This window comes from Hesperophylax consimilis, chromosome 2 (assembly GCF_061612785.1).
Source record: "Hesperophylax consimilis isolate HC1 chromosome 2, BYU_Hcon_1.0, whole genome shotgun sequence".
Lineage (NCBI taxonomy): Eukaryota > Metazoa > Arthropoda > Insecta > Trichoptera > Limnephilidae > Hesperophylax > Hesperophylax consimilis.
Window position 1 is genome coordinate 17,104,852 of NC_142837.1, and position 22,012 is coordinate 17,126,863.

The 22,012-nt window shown below is 34.9% G+C and overlaps 2 protein-coding genes across 2 annotated transcripts; one reads left to right on the top strand and one right to left on the bottom strand.

Annotated features, from left to right (window-relative positions):
• Window positions 1-31: 31 nt before the first annotated feature.
• On the bottom strand, window positions 32-13,668 carry LOC149425751 (sorbitol dehydrogenase-like). The gene is made up of 8 exons (XM_089641582.1): window positions 13,177-13,668; window positions 11,849-11,882; window positions 11,283-11,416; window positions 8,538-8,728; window positions 4,908-5,092; window positions 4,042-4,220; window positions 3,285-3,406; window positions 32-490 (listed from the first exon to the last, which is right to left on the bottom strand). Exons 1-8 carry the CDS (start codon window positions 13,228-13,230, stop codon window positions 319-321), a joined length of 1,071 nt encoding a protein of 356 aa, XP_089497708.1. The 5' UTR covers window positions 13,231-13,668; the 3' UTR covers window positions 32-318.
• LOC149425752 (uncharacterized) lies at window positions 5,103-6,538 on the top strand. The gene is made up of 2 exons (XM_089641591.1): window positions 5,103-5,763; window positions 5,869-6,538. Exons 1-2 carry the CDS (start codon window positions 5,696-5,698, stop codon window positions 6,386-6,388), a joined length of 588 nt encoding a protein of 195 aa, XP_089497717.1. The 5' UTR covers window positions 5,103-5,695; the 3' UTR covers window positions 6,389-6,538.
• Window positions 13,669-22,012: the final 8,344 nt, after the last annotated feature.

Consider the following 22,012-nt stretch of genomic DNA (forward strand, 5'->3'; position numbering starts at 1 on the left):
TTCTATATTGTTTAGTAAATAAAAATCATAATTAAATGTCCTGTTTTATTTTGTATTGAATTGTCTTTATTAAATTCAAATATACATATTTTTATGAAAAATATAAAAAAAAAGAATAAAATTGCTGTAGTAAATAAAAAATAATTTACAAAGTAGAATAAATATTCCTAATAAACTTTAAAAATGGTATATATATTTTTCAGTAATCGGATAAACCAGAACAGTAACAAAACAGAACTTGATATAAGAATAGGTTTGTTGTTCTTTTTTTTCAATGTTGTGTTTCGTTATGGAACTGTATTTTTCAGTTGTTAAAGCTTAAACTTTATTGTTCTTGTCTTTGGGCTGAACGTGGATGATAATCTTGACGCCTTGTCCAGCTTTGGCGGCCTCGAAGGCCTTTTGGGTCTCCTCAATGGTGAAGTGGTGGGTGATGAGAGGCTTCACATTGATCTGTCCACTTGCCACCATGGCCAGAGCGAGGGGATAGCTGAAATAATAATACAAAATATAAACAGCCTCATTATATATCTACGCTTAATTCTGTTTTTACATGGTGGATAAGTTCCACAGGATACCACGTAAAATACAGTGCATTATGTACAGGAAAATGGAACATAAGTTCCATTGCATAATGTATATGTTGCTATCGGACAATAAACACATCCTTTTCCCCCAAGTGTGGTACGAAATTACTGTCATCACTGAAATTCTATTACACTCTCACTCATTTCTATAATAATAATATTTGGATGATTTGTATAGCGCCGTTTTTGTGCAAAATCACCTCAAGAGCGTATGGATACATACACCTGTGAACTATGTGAAACAGAATAGACTTTCAGAATTTTTATTATTTGGCATCTCCACCGAATGACAATTTAACCATAAATTAAGGATGCTATGAACATTTCAAATTGGATTTTTAACACATTTCAATGCTAATTTTATAAAAGTAATCATATTCACACTGTAAATATTTCAATAAATAAAGAGATAAACAAGAAAAATAAAACTCGAAGATTGAATTTTGTTTCCTTCTGGTGAAATTGATCCAATTTTTAGAAATATAAAAAATAATTTTATTGGCCTGTCTGGCACCTAGAAACCCAAAAGTCTGATGTAAATTGTGATACCGAGAATCAGCAGTTAGAAAAAGAAATAATAACCCGTGTGGAAGTGTTTTGCAACTTGGAAAAGCTTGAGAACCACTAATTTAGAGCGATGGCAGATAACATGCAATATTTTGTCCCATGGCATATTTCAACAAGAGCTAAACACATCTTGAAATACTATACAATAAAAATATCCATTAACCAGTGGCTTCTGCCAAATACAGAACCACCTCGCGGGCCGGTTGTAAAATGGAATTTGCGCGCCGCGTGCTTGGCAAAATGATGTTTTGAAAGTTATACTATCTTACCATATATCGTGTTTATGTATTTATCCAAATTTTATATTTATTGCATAAGTAGTTTCCCAAGAATAGCTACTTCTATTCAGAGAGATTTTATTTCCTTGTTAAGTAAATAAAATATATTTAGCATGCTAGATGTATTTTTTAAGGTTAAAAATATCATAAAATTGAGTCCAGTGCAATTCAGCTGCTAAAGTATCTGCTGGTGATATGCCGGACTTCGAAGGGTACAAATGTTAAATTTCCATGGTAGATATTCCGGACTTCCAAGGGTACAAATGTTAAATTTCCACGGTAGATATTCCGGACTTCCAAGGGTACAAATGTTAAATTTCCACGGTAGATATTCCGGACTTCCAAGGGTACAAATGTTAAATTTCCACGATAGATATTCCGGACTTCCAAGGGTACAAATGTTAAATTTCCACGGTAGATATTCCGGACTTCCAAGGGTACAAATGTTAAATTTCCACGGTAGATATTCCGGACTTCAAACGGGAGTTATTGGCAATTCACAGAAGATGTTTTGTGAAACTGCAAAACGTTCTTCCATATCAAACATTTATTAATTAGATTAGCGATAAAAATTCAAGCGATTGTAGAAGCATTGACCAGAACAATAATATTGATAACCTAATTTTGGATAAAAATGAGACCCACGTCAATGATTTACACCCTATCACTAAAACATAACAAACTTGATATTATTATTATAAGCACATGCCAAAGAATTAAGAGCATTTTTTTTATTGCCAGTCATCATAGTGCGTTATCTTTTTGCACTGTGCGTAAACATTTGATAAAAGTTAATTTATCTCAGTTATTTAAAAATAAGTTAAAAACAAGACGTAGGTATAATTTTACTAAATTTATTAATTGCTCTAAATTACTTTTGGTGAAAACATTATATTCCAAAGTAATAACCGTATTACATTCTTTATCATTGTTTTGAATGATCATTCAGTACCCACCTACCTACACAAAACATGAATAACAAAGGTGTATTCGTAATATTGAATGCTCAACTACACCGGGACTCTGAAGTTCCCCTCCTTAAAGATCACATCTTAAGTCTCGCGGAATCATTTTATGCGGGCCTCCCCACCCATGAAAACGCGTCCATCAACTGCCTCGCACAGTACGATGAAAATGAAATAACTACCTTTAAAAAACCCAAACAAATCCTCGGTAATTCTTAAATCCCCCATATTGCAGCCATGTATATTGCAAAAAAATTTTCTAAAAAAACCTAAAAACTAATTCTATTTTTCCTACAACCAATATTTAAAATCATGATGAAAGAGAAAGGGGCCTTTTTGGCCCGGAGCTCTGTATGCCAATATTTCATAAGTCATAAGTAATATTGAATGTAAAAACAACCGTTACTAAGGATGGGTTGTTTCACAGAATTTGAACAATGGGGTATTTTGAAAAACTAGGACCGTTAAAAATATGTGGAAGATTTAAAGTTTTTCTGTGAAACTATCACTAAGTCAATATTATTGTTCAGTTTGATATACTTAACTTTGCAGGGTAGAGTCGTCGCCACTGTAGATATTTTGGATATAAAAATTGTTTTATTTTATTTTTTATCTAAATACCACTGCTATGGCATCCTGATTTGGGTTTTTTGCGAGGCTGAAGGGAGTGAGATGGAGAAGAGGATGGTTGCTAAGTACCTGATTATTCATATCTGTTTACCAAACACAACTAAAGGCAATTTAAGCAAAGTACCGATTCTGAATGGTGGTCGTCCACTAGGGCGATGCTGACAGTACCAATCTACTACTCTATTTGTTCATTCTTTAGTTCTTCCTTTGGCAGCCTGCGAGATAAGTACATCAAGTAAAAGTGACTATGTACTTACTCGTTGCAGTATCTGAAGATGCCCCGGATGTCGACCTCCCTGGCAAGAGCGTGTTGAAGTGGAACCTTCACTTCCGAAGGTCCCATGCCAATCATCACGGCAACACCACCAGAGCGAGTAGCCTTAAAAAACATTAACCTTTACAATGCTGGCGGTCACAACACAACCTATCCCATCACGCGGTACGCTTTGACAGAATGCACGTGTTTTAGTGACACTTCATAGGTCTCATATCTACCGCGATGATAGACACTGTAACGCTGTTTGAAAGTGCAACACAGGATAATAACCCAAAAATTAATCACAATATCTGTTTATTTTTTAAACATTGAAATCAGGTAAACTACCACAGTAATTTAGAACTCTAAACATTAGATGACATTACAAATCTTACTTTCATATTGAAATCATTATTAAAAATCTTGATTCATGATTTTTAAATATTGTCAGGTTATTCGTAACCCCAGTTCTTTCTTTTTAAAAACAAATCGTTATCTCAGTTCGGTATAATATTATTTTGACGAATGACTCTAACCGATATAGTCCAATGTATGTTTATAGCAGCTAACTTTATATTTTTGAATGTGCAATTATTATTATGCATATTATCATAAATGTGTGCTATTCAGATTATGTGGGACTATAAAGATAATATTATTGATTATCAACTCAAACAAGTAAAGTAAAGGTATTAAGTTGTCTGTTTGGTTGTTAAGTTGACATTCAATGGCGGTAATGCAAGATAATGTGTACTCACAAATATGGCTATCCTGGCAGTAGATTCCACTCCACTACAGTCAAGTGTTTTTTCCGGCTCACATCCCATTGTGGCATGAATCTTCTTGACAATATCTTCATCCTTTTCTCCAGGCTTGACGAGAAGTGTGTGAGTAGCTCCCAGTTCTTTAGCCAAGGTCAGGCGGCTCTCCACAATATCTACGCAAAATAATATTATTTTTCAGTACAATGCAATGTACATGACTGCCATACAGAGATGTAAAATACAATCTTTAACTAAATAGTATAACACAAAGTCTCTATCCGCGTCTATTGGTTTGTACGATTAGTTCTTCTAAACTATGCAATGGATTTTGATAGGGTTTTCACTCCGGAAGGTTTATATATATAATACTTGCATATTATATTTATAGAATGTAGAGAAAAGTAAAGCAGCGCCAGGTACACATCAGCTAGTAGAAAATAAAACAGCATGTTTTTCACAACTATATCAACATGCCAACAAACGCATTTTGCATGTCACTCTGAAGATAAACTAATCTAACCACATTCCTCTCTTTTTCTTAAACACTTAAGCACTTGAACCGAGCGTTAATGTAAAATTTTACCCGTTGAATGCAGTACCTTCAAAAATGATGCTAGAATACTAAAATACATCATATTCGATTAGCAACAAAATAATAAATCAGAGTTCTTGCTTATCGTTGCATAAAGAGTAGTAATTTAAAAATAATAACAATGTTACTATGCACCATTCTTGAACAACCTAACACGCAGTCCGTGTTGTTTGTTAAGTGTTTTTCTTAGTTCCAAGGGTTAATCCAATTGCTGGGTTGGGTTAGGTAAGGTGAGGTTAATTCACAGTGCAAGAAGAAATATAATTACCGGTAATGAGGATGTTAGCGGCGCCCATAGCCTTGGCGGTGAGCAGGGTGACCAGGCCGATGGGGCCGGCGCCCAGGACCAGCACCGTGCTACCGATGGTCACCCCGGCCCTGCGACATCCGTGCACTCCGACGGACAGGGGCTCCAGCATGGCCCCCTCCTCCATGCTCACGTGGTCGGGGAGTCTGACATTACATAATTTATTTCGATAATAAAAAATTATGCTCAAAAGATTAAAATTATGATGTTTTCGATATAAACGGACATTATGTTAATAGTTGTGAAGATTAAGCCTATATACGTCATATAAAAATACTTCTGTTTACAAAACCAGGCAGATTTTAAATTTTTTTCAAATTTAAACTTTGTTTAAGGTTTAACCTGTGGGTCAAAACACCGATGGGTCTCTGGAGAACATTCGAGCAATCTAATATGATTTTTATTAGAATTATATGCGATTTGATTTTGACCTTAATGCTTCGAAAAATGTATGAAAACAAAATTAGCATCGTTATATCACATCATCACGCTAATATTTTTATGTTTTATGCTCCGGCCTTCAAAAGGTTAAATGGTGTTCTTTGCATTTTATTATAAGACAAATGATAAAATTTACCAGAATAAGTTTTTTGCAAGATAAGAAATAAAGATAAAGAACGGTATTTTATTGAATTCCGCAAACTGGCTAAAACTGACTTGAATGACATTTTAACCCTAGAAACCTAACCTTCGTCGATTCAACGATTACGCGACACAAAATATGTTGTCCTTTTTTAACGCATGCGCGGATGATCGTGTCGTTCCTTGCCAACTCAGTGCTCGTACAACTCTTACGGGGAGTGGCCGTGTTCGGCGGGTAAGTGCAGTATTTTTTGATATATTACGCGCATAGTCGTCGTTTCAACGAATGGTTAGGGTTTGTGTGACTTTTTGGTATATTGTTATTGTCGTTTTTTTGCAGTTTTTTCGCTATGGCTTCGCAAAAATCGCTGTCTGTTGCAAATATTCAACGTTTATTGATGGAAGAGGACACAAATTCATCAGAGGAGTCATCTGTCAGTGAACAAGAAGACAATGTGGAGGTTGATGATGTGGTTAGTGATGTTCAAGATGACCCATCGGACAATGAGGATGACCGATTGGAGGCACAATCACCACCTGTTCTATCGGAAGAGAACTCAGGCAATCAATCGAGTATCTTGACCTTGACACAAAGTAATATCCGCAGTCGAAATCGTCACATTTGGGCTACGAACAAAGGGCGTACTTCGTGCAGAGTAGCAGCAGTAAATATCGTACGTGTTGCCAGGGGACCAACTCGTGCTGTAAAAGGTATGGTTGAGCCGCTGTTATTATTTGAGCAATTTATGACTAATGAGATATTAGAAGAAATTGTAAAATGGACCAATTCGGAGATTGAGATAAAAAAACAAACATATGGACAAATAACATCTACGCAGAATGATACTTGTAAAGAATAAGTCCAAGCACTCAGCGGTATTCTAGTATTAACTGCAGCTTTGAAAGACGATCACCTGAACCTCGATGAAATATTCAACACAGAGTATTCTGGTACAAGATATGTGTCGTGTATGAGCAAAGAAAGGTGTGACTTCCTTTTGCGATGTCTTCGATTCGATGATAAAATATTGCGGTTGCAACGACAACGTGATGATCCATTTACACCTATAAGAGATATATGGGAGAAGCTCATAGGTCAATGCCGAAAAAACTACGAGCCAGGAACCAATGTTACCATCGAATGAGCAGCTGCTGGCGTTTCGAGGCAGATGTAAATTTCGGATGTATATTCCAAATAAACCCGCCAAGTATGGCCTCAAGTTGGAAATGATGTGTGACAGCGGCACAAGATACATGATCGACGGTTCGCCATATCTTGGGAAAGGAACTGATACGGGAGGCTTGCTTTTAGGAGAATACTTCGTAAAAGAACTTACTCGCAGTATACATGGTACGAACAGGAACATTACCATTTTTTTTATTTTTTATTTTTTTTTTAAAAAGAAAGACAAACATTCCCGGGTTACGAATAACCCAACAATGTTTGAAAATCTCCTACTACCACCACAGAAAGCTGAAAATGTTGCTTGTGTTGTGATGGAGGACTTAGCCAGCCGAGGAATCGAACACGCGACGCTCGGGTGAGACCCAAGCGCTATGCCCACTCAACCACTGACCGGTCGGATAATTGGTTTACATCTATACCACTAGCGAAACAGTTACTTCAGCAGCCATATAAGTTGACAATAGTGGGTACACTGCGGGCTAATAAAAAAGAAATTCCTGAAGAAATGAAGAACAGTCGATCCAGAAACGTCGATACATCTATGTTTGGTTACGATGGCCCTCTCACGCTTCTTTCTTACAAGCCTAAACCATCAAAAATGGTTTACCTGCTATCTTCCTGTGATGAGGAAGGCACAGTGAACCCCGAAACAAAGAAACCACGAATGGTTGAATTTTATAATAGCACGAAAGGTGGGGTAGATACATTTGATCAAATGTGTGCGGTAATGTCATGCAGCATAAAAACTAATCGGTGGCCAAAGTGCATTTTTTATGGCATGCTGAATATAACATGTATAAACAGTTACATAATTTATTGTCATAATGCCTCCACATTGGGGCAACATGTAATGAATCGTCGTGATTTTATGAAAAAATTGCATTCACAACTTATAACACCTTGGCTCCAAATACGACTGCAAATTCGTACAATGCCAACACACATAAAAAGTAAAATACAAGATATTATATTACGTGTCAGCACTGAAATTCAAGATCAAAGTGGTCAGTCTACCTCCAGAAATGACCCTGGATCGACAGAGACTGCCAATTTGCGAAAAAGAAAAGTTTGTGGATTATGTCCGTATAAAAAAAGGCGTATGACGAAGACTTATTGCTCAAAGTGCAGCACTGCAATTTGTGGTGAACATAAAATTGATTTTTGCACTAGTTGCGCTTCGAAAAACTAGTTTTTTTATTTTTTCACACAAGGGATCGTGATCTTTTTAATTATTTTTGCCAAAGAAAAGAGGCTGTTTTTATTTTTATTTCTTTATTATTAATTTTCTAAGTATGATCTCACTTCTAGTTTTATAAATACCTAGTGCCTTACTAAAAAAATTTAAAAACAAATATATTTTCCAATTACATTTAAATAAATAGTTTTATTTATCAATATAACCTTTGTTTCATATTTTTTGAAAATAATTTTTTTTTTTAAATAAGTTTTAAATAGATAAAATACTAATGAAAAAAATTTTCGTCGATTCGACGAATGGTTAGGTTTATTAGGGTACACATGAACGTTAGGTGTCTAGGGTTAAAGAATTTTAATATTCGTATTTCAAATGATAAAATATTTAAGAGAAAAAAGTGTGATAATTTTTTAAATAACCTTCAAAACACATAGGGGACTTCACCTATCGCATATAAATACTAGTTGCTGCTGCTTTTTACTTCTTTACGAACATTTTCAGCAGAGCACAACTCCAAAACTTCACTAGATCCTTACGAGATGTCACAATGCTTCACAGCTGATTGAATGCAATGTGTGGGTTGTAAATAATATTATAAGTTATAGTTATAACAAAATTTTTTACATACTTGTAGCAGTAATCGGCAGCGTGGGCGTAATATCTGGTTAGGTTACCATGGACGGGGGGAGTGGCACAGAAGATCATATCGGCACACAAGTTGTACTGCCCGTTGCGGCAGAAGTCGCAGTAGCGGCACGGTACTCCGGGCTCAATAGCTACGCGATCCCCCACTTTCAGGTTCGTTACACTGGAGCCCAACTAAAAGTAATCAAGAATTTTAAGTTCTAAAAACCAATGTTATGTAATCCCCAACTTTCAAGCTTGGAGCCCAACTATAAGTGCAAGAATTAGCTCGAAAACTTAATGCTATAAGATTTCTGACTTTCCATTGGAGCCCAACTAAAAGTAATCAAGAATTTGAAGCTCAAAAAATCAATGTTACGCTATTCCTAACTTTCAAGCTCGTTACATTGGATCCAAACTAAAAAAGTGTCAAGAATTTGAAGAACAAAAAACCTGTGTTAACGTAACCCCAACTTTCAAGCTAGTTACATTAGAGCTCAACTAAAATTAGAAGATTTTAAAAGTAAAAGTAAAAAAAATCAATGTTACGCTATCATCAACATTCAACAAGCTCGTTACACTGGAGACAAAATGAAAGGAGTAAAGAATTTGAAGCTCAAAAAACCTAATCCTCTAATCCCAACTTTCAGGCTGGTTGGAGCTGAACTACGGGTTGTCAAGAATTCGTTACGCCAGAAGAAAGTTAAAACTAGTTAAAAAACGTTACGCTATGCCCAACATTGTAGCCCAACTGAAAGTCCAGAATTTGAAGATCAAAAAACCAATGCTATAAATTTTTACTACTTACTGGCAAGTAAAAAAGAGTTAGGTTCACGGCTACCACCGATATGGCAATTATGTAAATATTTAGGCAATTATGTAAATGTGTCTAGTCTAGCAATTGTATTAAATTAAGAGCACGGCAGACACATTTGCATACCGGCTCAATCGTTTAACTTCAGGAACCACACACTTCCGCCAATTTCATAATTATTATGTTATGACTTTGGATAGTATATCAAATACCAAATTATTTTTTCTCCGACTTTATGTCCGGGTTAAATCTTCCCCACAGGAAAAACTAAACCCTTCCACACACTTTTCCACAATTGATCATCTAGTCCGGTGGTCCCCAACCCCCGTTCCGGAGCAAATGGTCTGGGCCGCGAAAAAAAACTTATTCTGTTGAAAACATCTTAACGCTAAGTAACCGCCGACACAATACCGTTGAACACAATTCAATAAAAAATATTATAAACGTTCTTGAATATTAACATTTAATTTAACCACCCTCAACGGGCCGCGGTAAAATTTTCAGACGTTGATCGGTCCGCGGCGACAAAAAGGTTGGAGACCACTGATCTAATCGATCCACATTATGCAAGTGCATTATATAAGCATAATAAATACAAAATAATACAAAAACAACACGTCAAATCACCAGAGATCAAATGGGAAATAATGCACAGACTCCAGATATTTTCATATCAGAGGGTTCGGCTCGATAGAACTTCTAATTCGACCTATAAATCCTACTGATCCCTCAATATAAATATTTAAAAATTCTTTCGTAATCCTACATGTATTTTAAATGACTGATTTTTGAATTTTTATGCATAAATTCTTTGACAGATCTAATACGCCTAAATTTTGAATGAGAGATATAATATACATTAGTATTACTTGCATTAATAATTAGGGTGCATTTATAAATCTGTGAGTACCGATTTTCTTTTAAATCACTTTAACCACTAAAATCTGAACAATAATAATAAATATATTTATTTATTTATGCCCTTAGCGCTTTTACATAAAATAAGTATTAATTTAATTACATTTGTGCTTTAAATTTAATATGGTAAAAATAATAATAGTTTTATTTCCAGCTACATGAATGGGATATGCAATTCAATTTATCCATATTGGCAGTACTGTACACAATAGAATATAATAAAACAAAATGAATCAATATTCATACTCCTACAACAAATACAAAGAAAAGAGGAAAAAGTATAGATAGGTACCTACATACAGTAATTAGCAAATATCAACATTAAAATAAAAAGTATAGATACCTACTTACGGTAATTAGCAAATATCAACAGTAAAAGCATTTTTTTTTAAATTTAATTAAAATCAAATTTAATAATATAATTATTAAGTTCAAAGTATTGAGTTTGAAAATGGCCTTGAAAGCCGAAACAGCTGTAACAATAACAAAAACCAAAAAATACTTGCAGAACTTAATAATTATATTATTAAATTTGATTTAAAAAAAATTAAATGGAGTTCTACGAATTAAACACAAAAACAATAAATAAAGTTATAGATTATATTAGTGAAACAAAATGTTAGAAATTACCGATTTAAATTTTAATATGGAATAAAATTACAATTCCGGTGGCAGGTTTTGGTACCGCCGACCCGGGAACCATTTATTGGATAAATTAATTAATTAGATTAGATCCTTTGACCTCTCCAACTGGTCTTTCGACCAATCGCTTTGCGCTGCAGTGGGAGGGATATATTCATATATTTTTACCTGTCACAGGTGACATCTATATAATATAGGTACCTATATAAAAACACACGCATATTCGAATGCAAAGTTGTGTCAAAATTTCAAAGCAATCTGTGAAGAACTTAAGGAGATTTAAGATTTTGAACAAACAAACATTTACATTTGTATTTATATAGATAATGTATATTGTAATAATGATATTATTTGGTGGGAATTCATATAAATTACCTTTGCAACTATTCCCGAAGCTTCGTGACCCATGATCATTGGATCTTCGACAATGAAGTTGCCACACCTTCCTCTCACCCAATAATGGACATCTGATCCACATATGCCCACGGAATCCATCTTAATTAAAACCTCTGAAATAAACCACTCAAATTAGGGATCAAAATATTTATTATGATATCGAACACAACTAGGTTATTAATTCGATAAACAAACTCATAAATGCAAAAGATTAGATAAAAAATATTCTATTATTATGGGTATGTTATTGATTACATACTTTCTCTCTTCTTTTCAGAAATTATAAATGTTTAACTTCACTACTTTTTGCCAGAATTTCAACTTACAATTAGCTCATAATTATTTATCTACTTATTAGATAGCACTTAACCCTGTTTATATGCTGCAATAACAGTTTTATTGGTTTCAAAAAGTGATGTTTTCTCCAATATACAATAACAGATTCTCGTAGGAAACTAATACAGAGTGTTTATATTTGCATTTTTTAACTTAAATTGTAGATATTTTTAAAACTGGCGTATCATTTTTAGTTGGAAATAACTTACCGCATGGTTTGATTTCAGGAATTGCTCTTTGTTCCTGTGAAAATAAAAAAAAATCTTTTTAAAGTTTGTAAAACAATAAATTGTAAAATCGTAGAAACGGGCAAATTATTTTAAAGAAGACAAGTTTTAATGTATTTGGTCCAACTACCATCAGTACCTATTCAAGTTTTAATGTATTTGGTCCAACTACCATCAGTACCTATTCAAGTTTTAATGTATTTGGTCCAACTACCATCAGTACCTATTCAAGTACTTATTGAAGCAAACTGTTTATTTCTAGGATTGATTGTTTTACAGCATTTGGACAATTCAACAAATTTCAATGTTAAAATTCAAATTCTGTGAAAGTTCCATCCAAGTTTTTTATTATTTCATTGTGGGCTGGTTATTTAAAAGGTTGGATAGTAACAGAACTTGATTGGAAATTTCAACTTTGAAATTGATGAATTATTCAAATTCTGTGAAACTCTCCGTCCTTATACTTGTGATTTAGTTGTAAGAAATAGAATGGACCTACCTTATATTTTTTTGTACAGTACTGATTTTTTTAAATTTGAATTTACATCCAAATGTGAAGCGTGAAATGGTAAATAATTTTTATCTATCAAGTAAGTACACCACTACACAAGCAAGGATCTTTATCCATCAAGTTAGGTACACCACTACACAAGCAAGGATCTTTATCCATCAAGTAGTGCACCACTACACAAGCAAGGATCTTTATCCATCAAGTAGTGCACCACTACACAAGCAAGGATCTTTTTAAAAAAATCCATAGGTAGGTATAGTGTATAAAATTAATCCATTAATTTCTAGGTATGTTAGGTTGATAACCTATTTTATTATCTCAGGAATGTAAATAAGAACAATTTTTCTACATAATAGTGTAGCTATAACCGAATTATGAATGATAATAAAAAAAACGTTTTCGGCACAATGAAAATTAAGTCCATTGTTTCGATATTGCAAGCAAAATATATATATAAAATAAAACACTAGATTTATACCTATATGTAAAATAAAACACTAGATTTTGAATAATAATAAATAAAGCTTACAGAAACAATAATATAAATGTCAACAAAACAATTTATTGACGTGTCAAGTTGTGATAAATAATGCATTTAATAAATAATACATCATGTAATGTTTCAATATTGCAAGCAAAATATATAAATAAAGCAATCGAAACAAATAGTAAAACGTCAAAAGTATTATTTTGACGTGTCAAAGTTATAGGTTAATATTTTACGTAATAATAACATCGGTCAGTTTACAAAGTTGATTCAAAAAATAACAGCAACAAATTAAAATAATAATTTACTCACCAATCTAATGTCGTCAATTTTGTAAAGAACTGCCGTCAAGTTATCTTCGGACATTTTTAATGTAGTTTCTTTTTACTTTTGATATTAATTGAAATTAATTTATTAACCAGTTTTTAATACGAAAGTGAAGAGAATACGAAGAGACAAGCACTCCACACATGAGCTGCAGAATCAAAATTGCTCGGAATCAAGTTGTGGACAATGTTATAATAGCCGCGATGGAAGTTATCGCAAACCGTTGGTCGGGATTTTGCTTATACATTTAGGTTGAAAATAAATATAAAAATACGTATTTTGTAAAATCATTATTACGAACGGTGTGCAAAATAAGGCATCATTTATTTACAAGAAAATTTAACAAGAAAAGGCAAATATACTGATATGGTGACAGAGCTACAATTAGAGGCGCACATAAATAAACCATTTCAGGCCATAACGCTAGGCGCTACCGCATAAATCAACCACTCTCCCCACTCTCCGCTACCGCCTACTAATCATAAATAAACCATTATGTAGTTTGGTTAGAGCGTTGGGAGAGTCGGAGGCAGGGGCATTTAACTAAGCTTTGGCCTCGAAACTCATTTGAAACCGCCACGCCCACCTCAAAATTCTTATAGAAAACGAATAATATGGCTAAAAGCTCAGATCTCATTGGTGAGAACAGAAGGATTGGTTTGATCTCTCGCTCTCTACCATAATGACTCGTGTAACAGAAAGAGATGACGGAATTTTGACAGTTTCAAATCATTCAAACAAAATGACAGTGGTTTATTTATACACGCGGGTTGTCATTTTCTGCCGAAATACTATCATTTCCGTCGAAAATATTGCGTGTTAAAGTTGTTCGTGATAAAAATACAATATAAGCCAGTATAGTGTTAGCGAGTTACAAACATATTATATTCAACCTACCTACGTAAGTTCAAGTTTAAAGTGAATTAACAGTTTTAGGTTATTCGTTCGGTTTTTTGAACAATGCTTCATACTTGACATTGATATGTCCCTAGGTATATACATGACTTGAATTCACAGAAAGACCAAAGCGAACACGTGCTCCAGCATTTGTCTCTGTGATTTTACACGCAGATGGAGGCGGCAGTTCGAATTATTAGACATTAAGTATTTAGTAAAGAGCCTGGCCGGAAATCGCAATAAAAATTTAGAAAGCCAACTCAAGCAATACACCCATTAGTCGGCAGATTTAGCTCTAGACCCTCATCAAGTCGTAATCCGAAATGGGTGTATTGTTAAACCAGCGACCCGGCAATAAAAACCTTCGCCCAAGGCTAGGCCATATTGTAATTGTTTGAAAGCTTTGTACAAATGTCATTTTAGCATCTTTTAAAATAATAATAACGACTACGGTGAGAATGTCGATGCCAGCGCCATGGACTCAAGACAACGCACCGAAGTGGTGTAAAGCGGAACCACTTTAGTTCCAGCACCCCACGACAGGTGCGCTACGGTCGCCGGATTGCGCAGCTCAACACATTCCGCAACCAAAAACAGTCAACAGTACCCAGTCAGGAGAGTGGTATATTTATGCCAGTCAGAGAGTGATCATCTCGCCTCCCCTTGGGGCGGCCGCCGAGGCGCCTCCGCCCAGGAGGCTGCCCTCTCGGCGGTCACGATCTCGCCTCAACAGCTGAAGACAGATTCCGCAACCAACAGTCCCGAGTCAACAGTACCCAGTTAGGAGTCACAATCTCGCCTTTCGAGAGTCATCATCTCGCCCCCCCCTTGGGGCGGTCGCCGAGGCGCCTCCGCCCAGGAGGCTGCCCTCTCGACAGTCACGCTCTCGCCTCTGAGGAGTCACCATCTCGCGTCCGCCGAGAAACCTCTTGCCCTCCCCCTTGGAGCGGTCACCGAGGCTTCTCCCGTAACCCCGCGAACTTCCGCCCAGGAAGCCAGAGTGGTCGCCAGACTTCCGCCCAGGAAGCTGCCCTCTCAGAAGTCGCTGCCTGCCGACTCCGCCCTTCGGAGCCTTGGCCCAAGCTGAACTGATTCCGCCCTTCGGAACCAGCCCAAGTTGCCGCTTTTTGTGTATCAGTGATAAGTGCGAACGTGGAGTACGCGGTTCCAGAATCATCGTAAAGGGAAGTGCCTGAACAATTTTTGCATATTTATCTCGTAACGTGACCCAACTTTTAAGACATTGAATGAACAATAATTTAGGATTAAGAAAAAGGACAATTAATTTTAAGAATTACAATTTAAAACTATCATTAAGCTAGATTAAGACTAACCCTTCTTTATACATTTTTTAAAATAAATTTTAATCGTGTTCGAACTTAAGTAACTTCTTTTTTTTTGTACTCGTTCCTCCTTATCTTTTACATGAATAATATTAATTATTAACTTCCCTTGAGTAGAGTGATAACAACATTATGTCTTCCTCCACAACGTATAAATGTTATTTATTATATCGATAAACTTATTCATGTTATTGATTAGTGTTATCCTGTATTATCTTATTGTTTTGGTGAAATTAAAGATTTTTAAACATATGTAACCATGAGTTCATGAGGCTGAAAAATGTCGGAATTCTTCGTCATACTGTCGGACAATCATGTTTTGGAAATTTTCTTCAGTGTTTTTGCAAATTTCTTGTCATTTTGGGTTTCTTCTTCTCAGATTTACAAGTTTCATCTCAAGGAAATGCACTGTAAAAGTTTATTTTCTTAGTCAGATGAACCTTGCCCTTGGAAAACATTTCGACATTTTTCTGCTTCAAGGACATTTTTATTTTTAAAATATTTTTTTGGGCTAGTGAATGAATGGAGTAGGCCGAGAGCAATTATATTGTCTATGGTTGCATCTTACTTTTAGATGACCTTGAGTTTTTTCTATCTTGTCTACTGCTCTTTTCCGCACGGTAGGTACTGCTTGTATATCTGTGGTTAAGTACTGTATAATTCTGTTGTATACAAAAAGCCCGAAGATATCGATCTAGAGAGTGGTATATTTATGGTCGGAGGTATAAAATAGGAACTCATTTTTTCGCTTCATTTCTCTTCTAAATATAATATGTACATCAAAAGGTACTGCCACACGTACGCTTCGGGGCGGCGCACAGTGGGCTAAAAATCGCCTTTCATAGACATAGAGACTTGAATTTTCAAGGGTATTTTTTTTGGCTAGAAATGGATTCTGCTGATCATTACTATCTAACTAACTAACCAAATAGAGTAGATTTTACTAACAGGTTACTAATACGCAGCACTTGCTTACTGCGAATAACATTGTATGCATGGACATTTGGAGGTCTTGTTTTGAAATTTTAAATGTAGACTCGTCATATCAAAAAAATTAGCGTCCTTGCGAGAGCTCTGAAGGGGTACCATCAGTACCTAAAACAGGGCGGGGAAGTGGTGGGCCTTCTCCAAATGATCATTACTATGCTATAAAATTTCGTACGAAGCAATTGCGTGTACAAATGAAGGAGTTATCATTTTTTAAAGAAAAATTTGTATGGCACTGACATTAAAAATGAGGCTATCTCTGGAATCATAAGGTTGGCCATTCTATCCTTACACACAGATATACTACTATTTATTTGTATTCTTTTGACATACTTCGTATTGTGGTGCAACATGCGATTTTTTTTTTTTAAATCTTCAAAGTTTAAAAAAAACACTTTTGAATGTTGATGATTCATTTAAATGCTTAAATGCTTTAAACATGCAGTGTAAATAAAATATTGTAAACTAGAAAAAGCATACTCAAGCATTAAAATGAATCATCAACATAAAAAAAGTTTTTTTTTCAACTTAGGGATTTAAAAAAAAAAATCGCAAGTTGCGCCACAATACGAAGTATGTCAAAAAAATACAAATAAATAGTAGTATATCTGTGTGTAAGGATAGAATGGCCAACCTTATGATTTCAGAGATAGCCTCATTTTTAATGTCAGTGCCATACAAATTTTTCTTAAAAAAATGATAACTCCTTCATTTGTACACGCAATTGCTTCGTACGAAATTTTATAGCATAGTAATGATCAGCAGAATCCATTTCTAGCCAAAAAAATACCCTTGAAAATTCAAGTCTCTATGTCTATGAAAGGCGATTTTCAGCCCACTGTGCGCCGCTCCATTGATATACCACTCTGCGCCGCTCCGAAGTGTACGTGTGGCAGAGCCTACAATCCTGTTTGTTGAAAATAAGACAGGTGGTTAGGTACTGGTCGGCATAAATAACTGGTATCTAGTAGAGGTGGGTCCTATGAGTACTTTTCGTTACTGGGTACAATGAGTACAGGTACAAAAAATACCTGGTAAAAATACCGGTGACAAAATACTCAAAAGTATGGATTCAGAATAAGTAATTCTAATGAACTCGCATAAATTCTGCCCACATATTCCCCACAAATATTCTACAGGAGCTTGATTCCCCGTTTTATTATTCGAAATCCGTGGGGGGGGGGGGGGTTGTTACAGAATTTCTGTAAACCATGATTCCCCACAAATTTTTTTCAAAATATGTAGTACTCCCAGCAAAATTTTGAAATCCATGGGGGGGGGGGGTACCCATCCAAAATACCTATCAAAAATACCTACTAAAAATACCTATTAAAAATACTTGTCAAAAATACCTGGTAAAAGTACCTATTAAAAATATTTAGTCCCGGTATAAAATACTCATGAGTATTTTGGAACCAGGTATTTTAGAGATCTGTCACAAGTACAAAGTATCGCATGGAAATACCCGGTACTTTTTTACTGGGTACGATAAATACGCCTCACCTCTAGTATCTAGCGATTCTGTCACTGCAACCGTCGATATCAATACCGGGCCTTTTCTTTGAGGAACCGACTATTTTTGGAACTGGTTCCTTTTTGAATATCTATCAAAAATGGAAAAAAATTGTATAAAAGCGACAAAATATTATTCGACCGGTTTTTAACACAGTTTGACTCGTGGGAATTGAAACAGCTGTAACTAGTAATTTGCGAAATAGCTGCAATTTTCTCAAAGCTGAAACATGGAAGATGTACAAATTGTCAATGCCACCTTGCTTTTTTATCTTAAGTATTGTGATACGTGCTCAATTAGCGTTTCAAAAAGTTTTCGGTCGGTAGCCTTTAAATTTGTATTGTTCCACAACATAAGTCCGGGCGTCCCATATTCAGAAAATTAAAAACGGTAGACGAAATTATATTATCATTCTCATTTTCAGAAAGTTTGAGTACACCTTATCATCAAAATAGCATGATATTATCTGGAGAACTAGCTATATATGTTTATGTTTAGATTAATTTGAATGGATTCATAAATTTACATAATCTTATTATACTACATATTACGGCATTTATTTTGCAATGTCATGAAAGCATCAAGTGGAGTTCAAAGTAATAAAAATAACACTGATAATGAGCCTCTTGCATATATTTTCAATTGGCCTAGAAAAAATAATATGTGATGTCTCTACCCCATGCTATGGAAAAAAAAAATTATCAATAAAAAAACCCCCTTAATATATAAATCGACAATAAGGCTAACTTATGCAAGTGCCATCTGGGCCCACGCTTCAGAGTCACATTTGAAAAGACTCCAAACTTTCCAAAATAAAGCCATACGTATTGTCCTGGGAGCACCCAAAAGGATGAGGGTTTCCCAACTTTATCGGGACCACTCCTTAAAAAACACATCTTAAGTCTCGCGGAATCATTTATCACGAAAACGCGTCTATCAATTGCCTCGCCGAGGCGACGAAAATATAAAAATCCTTTATAAAAAACTGAAACAAATCCTATGTAAAGACTAACTCTCCCCATATTGCAGCCATGTTTCATTGCAAATAATCTTTCACAAACCCTAAATTACATCTATTTTTCAACAACCTATTAATTTAAATCATGATGAAAGAGAAAGGGGCCTTTTTGGCACGGAGCTCTGTATGCCATTATTTCAACAAGTCAGTTCTCCCAGAGCTGCAAACTCCAGCTGTTACCAGCACTTAGCTGCCAAAACTACCACGGACTGTCCGACCGCGGAAGTTCCCCTCAGGAACGCGATCGCCCCTTTGGGAAGTAGATCACTGCAAAGTGTAGAGTACCGTGTGTAAAAGAGAATTGTGAAATAGGCACTCCTTATCTTTAAGAATATTAGAACCGTTTAAATATAACTAACATTTGTCAATAAAATTACCATCACAAAGACAATTAATTTTATTTTTTTTGATCCCCATTGTTACCTCCCCCTATGAACTTATATATGATTTTCCATGAATATTTTGTTGCTTAGTAATAAATAAAATGATTTAGCTGAGTGGACAAATGCGTTTGGTACTCACCCAGGCGTTGTGGGTTCAATTTCCTAGCTAAGTCCTCCATAATAATTTCACCAGCAACTTCTAAAAGGTGGTAGAGGAGTTTTTAGAGATTATAATGTCACAGGAATGTTTGTTTTCAATAATTTTATAGAGGAGTCAATTGAATGTATTTGTGCTTGATTGAAAGTTTCGGAACAGCCCAAACAAACAATCCCATCTCGAAAAATTAGTAGTTTCTACACCCAGCACTGCTAGTTGCCTGTGACGATAGGTACTATATGCAAATGTTCCTCGTTTAAGGTGACCATTCATACTGGCTTTGTGTATCAGTACAGTGCGTACTGGTCTTTGGTCCTCTGTCCTGGTTAATAAAACTCAATTTTGTTTACTTACATCTAATTTGGCAGTCAATTTTTGAGAGCTCAATTAAAAAATATATATGCTTTAATTTCGGAAAAAAAAGCAACACTCACATAAAAAAGCTGTGACATTGAAAAGAATAATACATATTTTTAAATACTCACTGAACCAAAAAAATAATCATCATGCAAGTTGCTCCTTGTTTCTATGGGCCAACATTACTTTGGCTAAATATAGCATTGGCTATTTAAGCCAATTTTAGCTCAAAGTTACGTGCCGCTAGCAGTGGCTGAGCTACCGGTGTTTACTATTATTTTGTTTTTGAGAACTTTCTTATAAAAGAAATTGTGTTGTTTTTATAATTTTATTGGTTGAATGCCAACTCTTTTATTCAGAATGATCATTTGTTTGGCGTGCAATGCTGCTTGAAATAATACAATGCTTGCCAGTATTTACCTATTAAAACCAATTTTAATATTTATTTTCAAATCAATGCACAAATATTCAAGAATGGTAGATACCATAGAACGATGTGACTTTTAAGTTTCTGTAAAACTAGCAGAGACAAAATCATAAAAACATTTATGTATGAATATATTAAAATTAATATGTTTCAAGTATAAATATGCTATGTAAACTGTATTAAACATCAAATATCATGAGTTTGGGCAGCTGGCTTTCCATATTCACCTATTTATTTATTTATAACAAATATTTATGGGAAAAAGTTAATATTTAAAACACATTTCAACTCTATTTTAATTAGATTAGTTCTAGCATCCTCCAGTAGAGATTCGAATACTTCTGTCCAAGTTTGATCAGAATGCCACTCGCTTCAGAGTTTTCTTCTCTACGAAGAACAGGATCAAGAGGAGAAATTCCTGATGCGCCGAAACCAGCTGCCAAATTTACAGTCTATTAATTCTTAAGTGCTAAAGCATCCTGGAAATTTCACTATATATTTTTTTAAATATAAAATAATACATATATTTTACAATTAATATACAAATTATTTTTACATGTTTAGGGTAAACTTAATAGAATTCATAATCTGCTCTTTCTTAGACGGCGCTAATTTAATTATTTCATTGGAAAGTTCAAGTTCAATTGGAAAGTTCAAGATATTGTGTAGGAGCCACATCAAGCAAGGAAAAACATAGTATATTTATATGTAACAAATTAATTAGTCATTTGTAAACTTAAATGTACAAATTACTAAAATAAAATTAATAAATAAAATAAAATTTCACTTAAATACACTTTTTTGCAAGTTTTGCTTTAAAATATTAAGACAAATTATTTGTTTTGGCATATAAATACAATATTGGATTAAATCACCGATACAATATTGCATTTGAATGCCTTTCTTGAAAGAATTGAGTGTTTTTACAGACAAAACTATTTATTCACATTTATATTGCGCACGTACGGGCGCAAACAAATAATTTGTCTTAATATTGTATAAGTATAGCTTGCAGAAAGCATTAAATTAAAACCACCTATGAACATGTAGATTATAGCGAACGTCACATTTAACCTTAAGGTGGATTTAGACAAAACGAACATAGAGCTGGAACAAGAGCTTTCTTTCCTGATCTTTTAGTGTAAACGTTAATTCGTTTTCACCATTTACACCAAAAGAATACCAACAAACAAGAACTACAATTCTTGCAGATGCTCTAGGGCAGGTTCTAAGAACACAAGAACGCTTTGAAAAGACCGCCTTGAGGAGCGATCGTATCCAAACATGCTCTAGGAAACTGTTCAGGCACAACAAACAGACACGTCGAACAAACGAGCCCTCTACAAAGTTTGGCGAATACACTCGAAGCACTGAAAGAATGCTTTCGCTCGTTTGGTTTAAATCGGCCTTAACACAGTTTAATTATAAAGAAAAATAATAATGGCTTTTAAAGGGAAAAGGCTCTTGTGTTTGGCGAGGGAATTAAAGTTCAAATAATAAAATTATATAATTTTAGTAACAAAATATTGTAAATAATAATAATAATAATAGAGTGGAAGATACCCTCAGTTTCGCCCTGGTGTAAGACCACCATTCAGAATTGAAACATTGCTTGAAATGGCCGTGTTTGGTGACCAGATCTGAATAGCCAGGGACTCCTCCACCTTCCTCTTCCCATCTCTTTCTCCTCCCCACTACCTTCAGCCTCACAATGGACCCCAATTGGGACTCTTGTATGG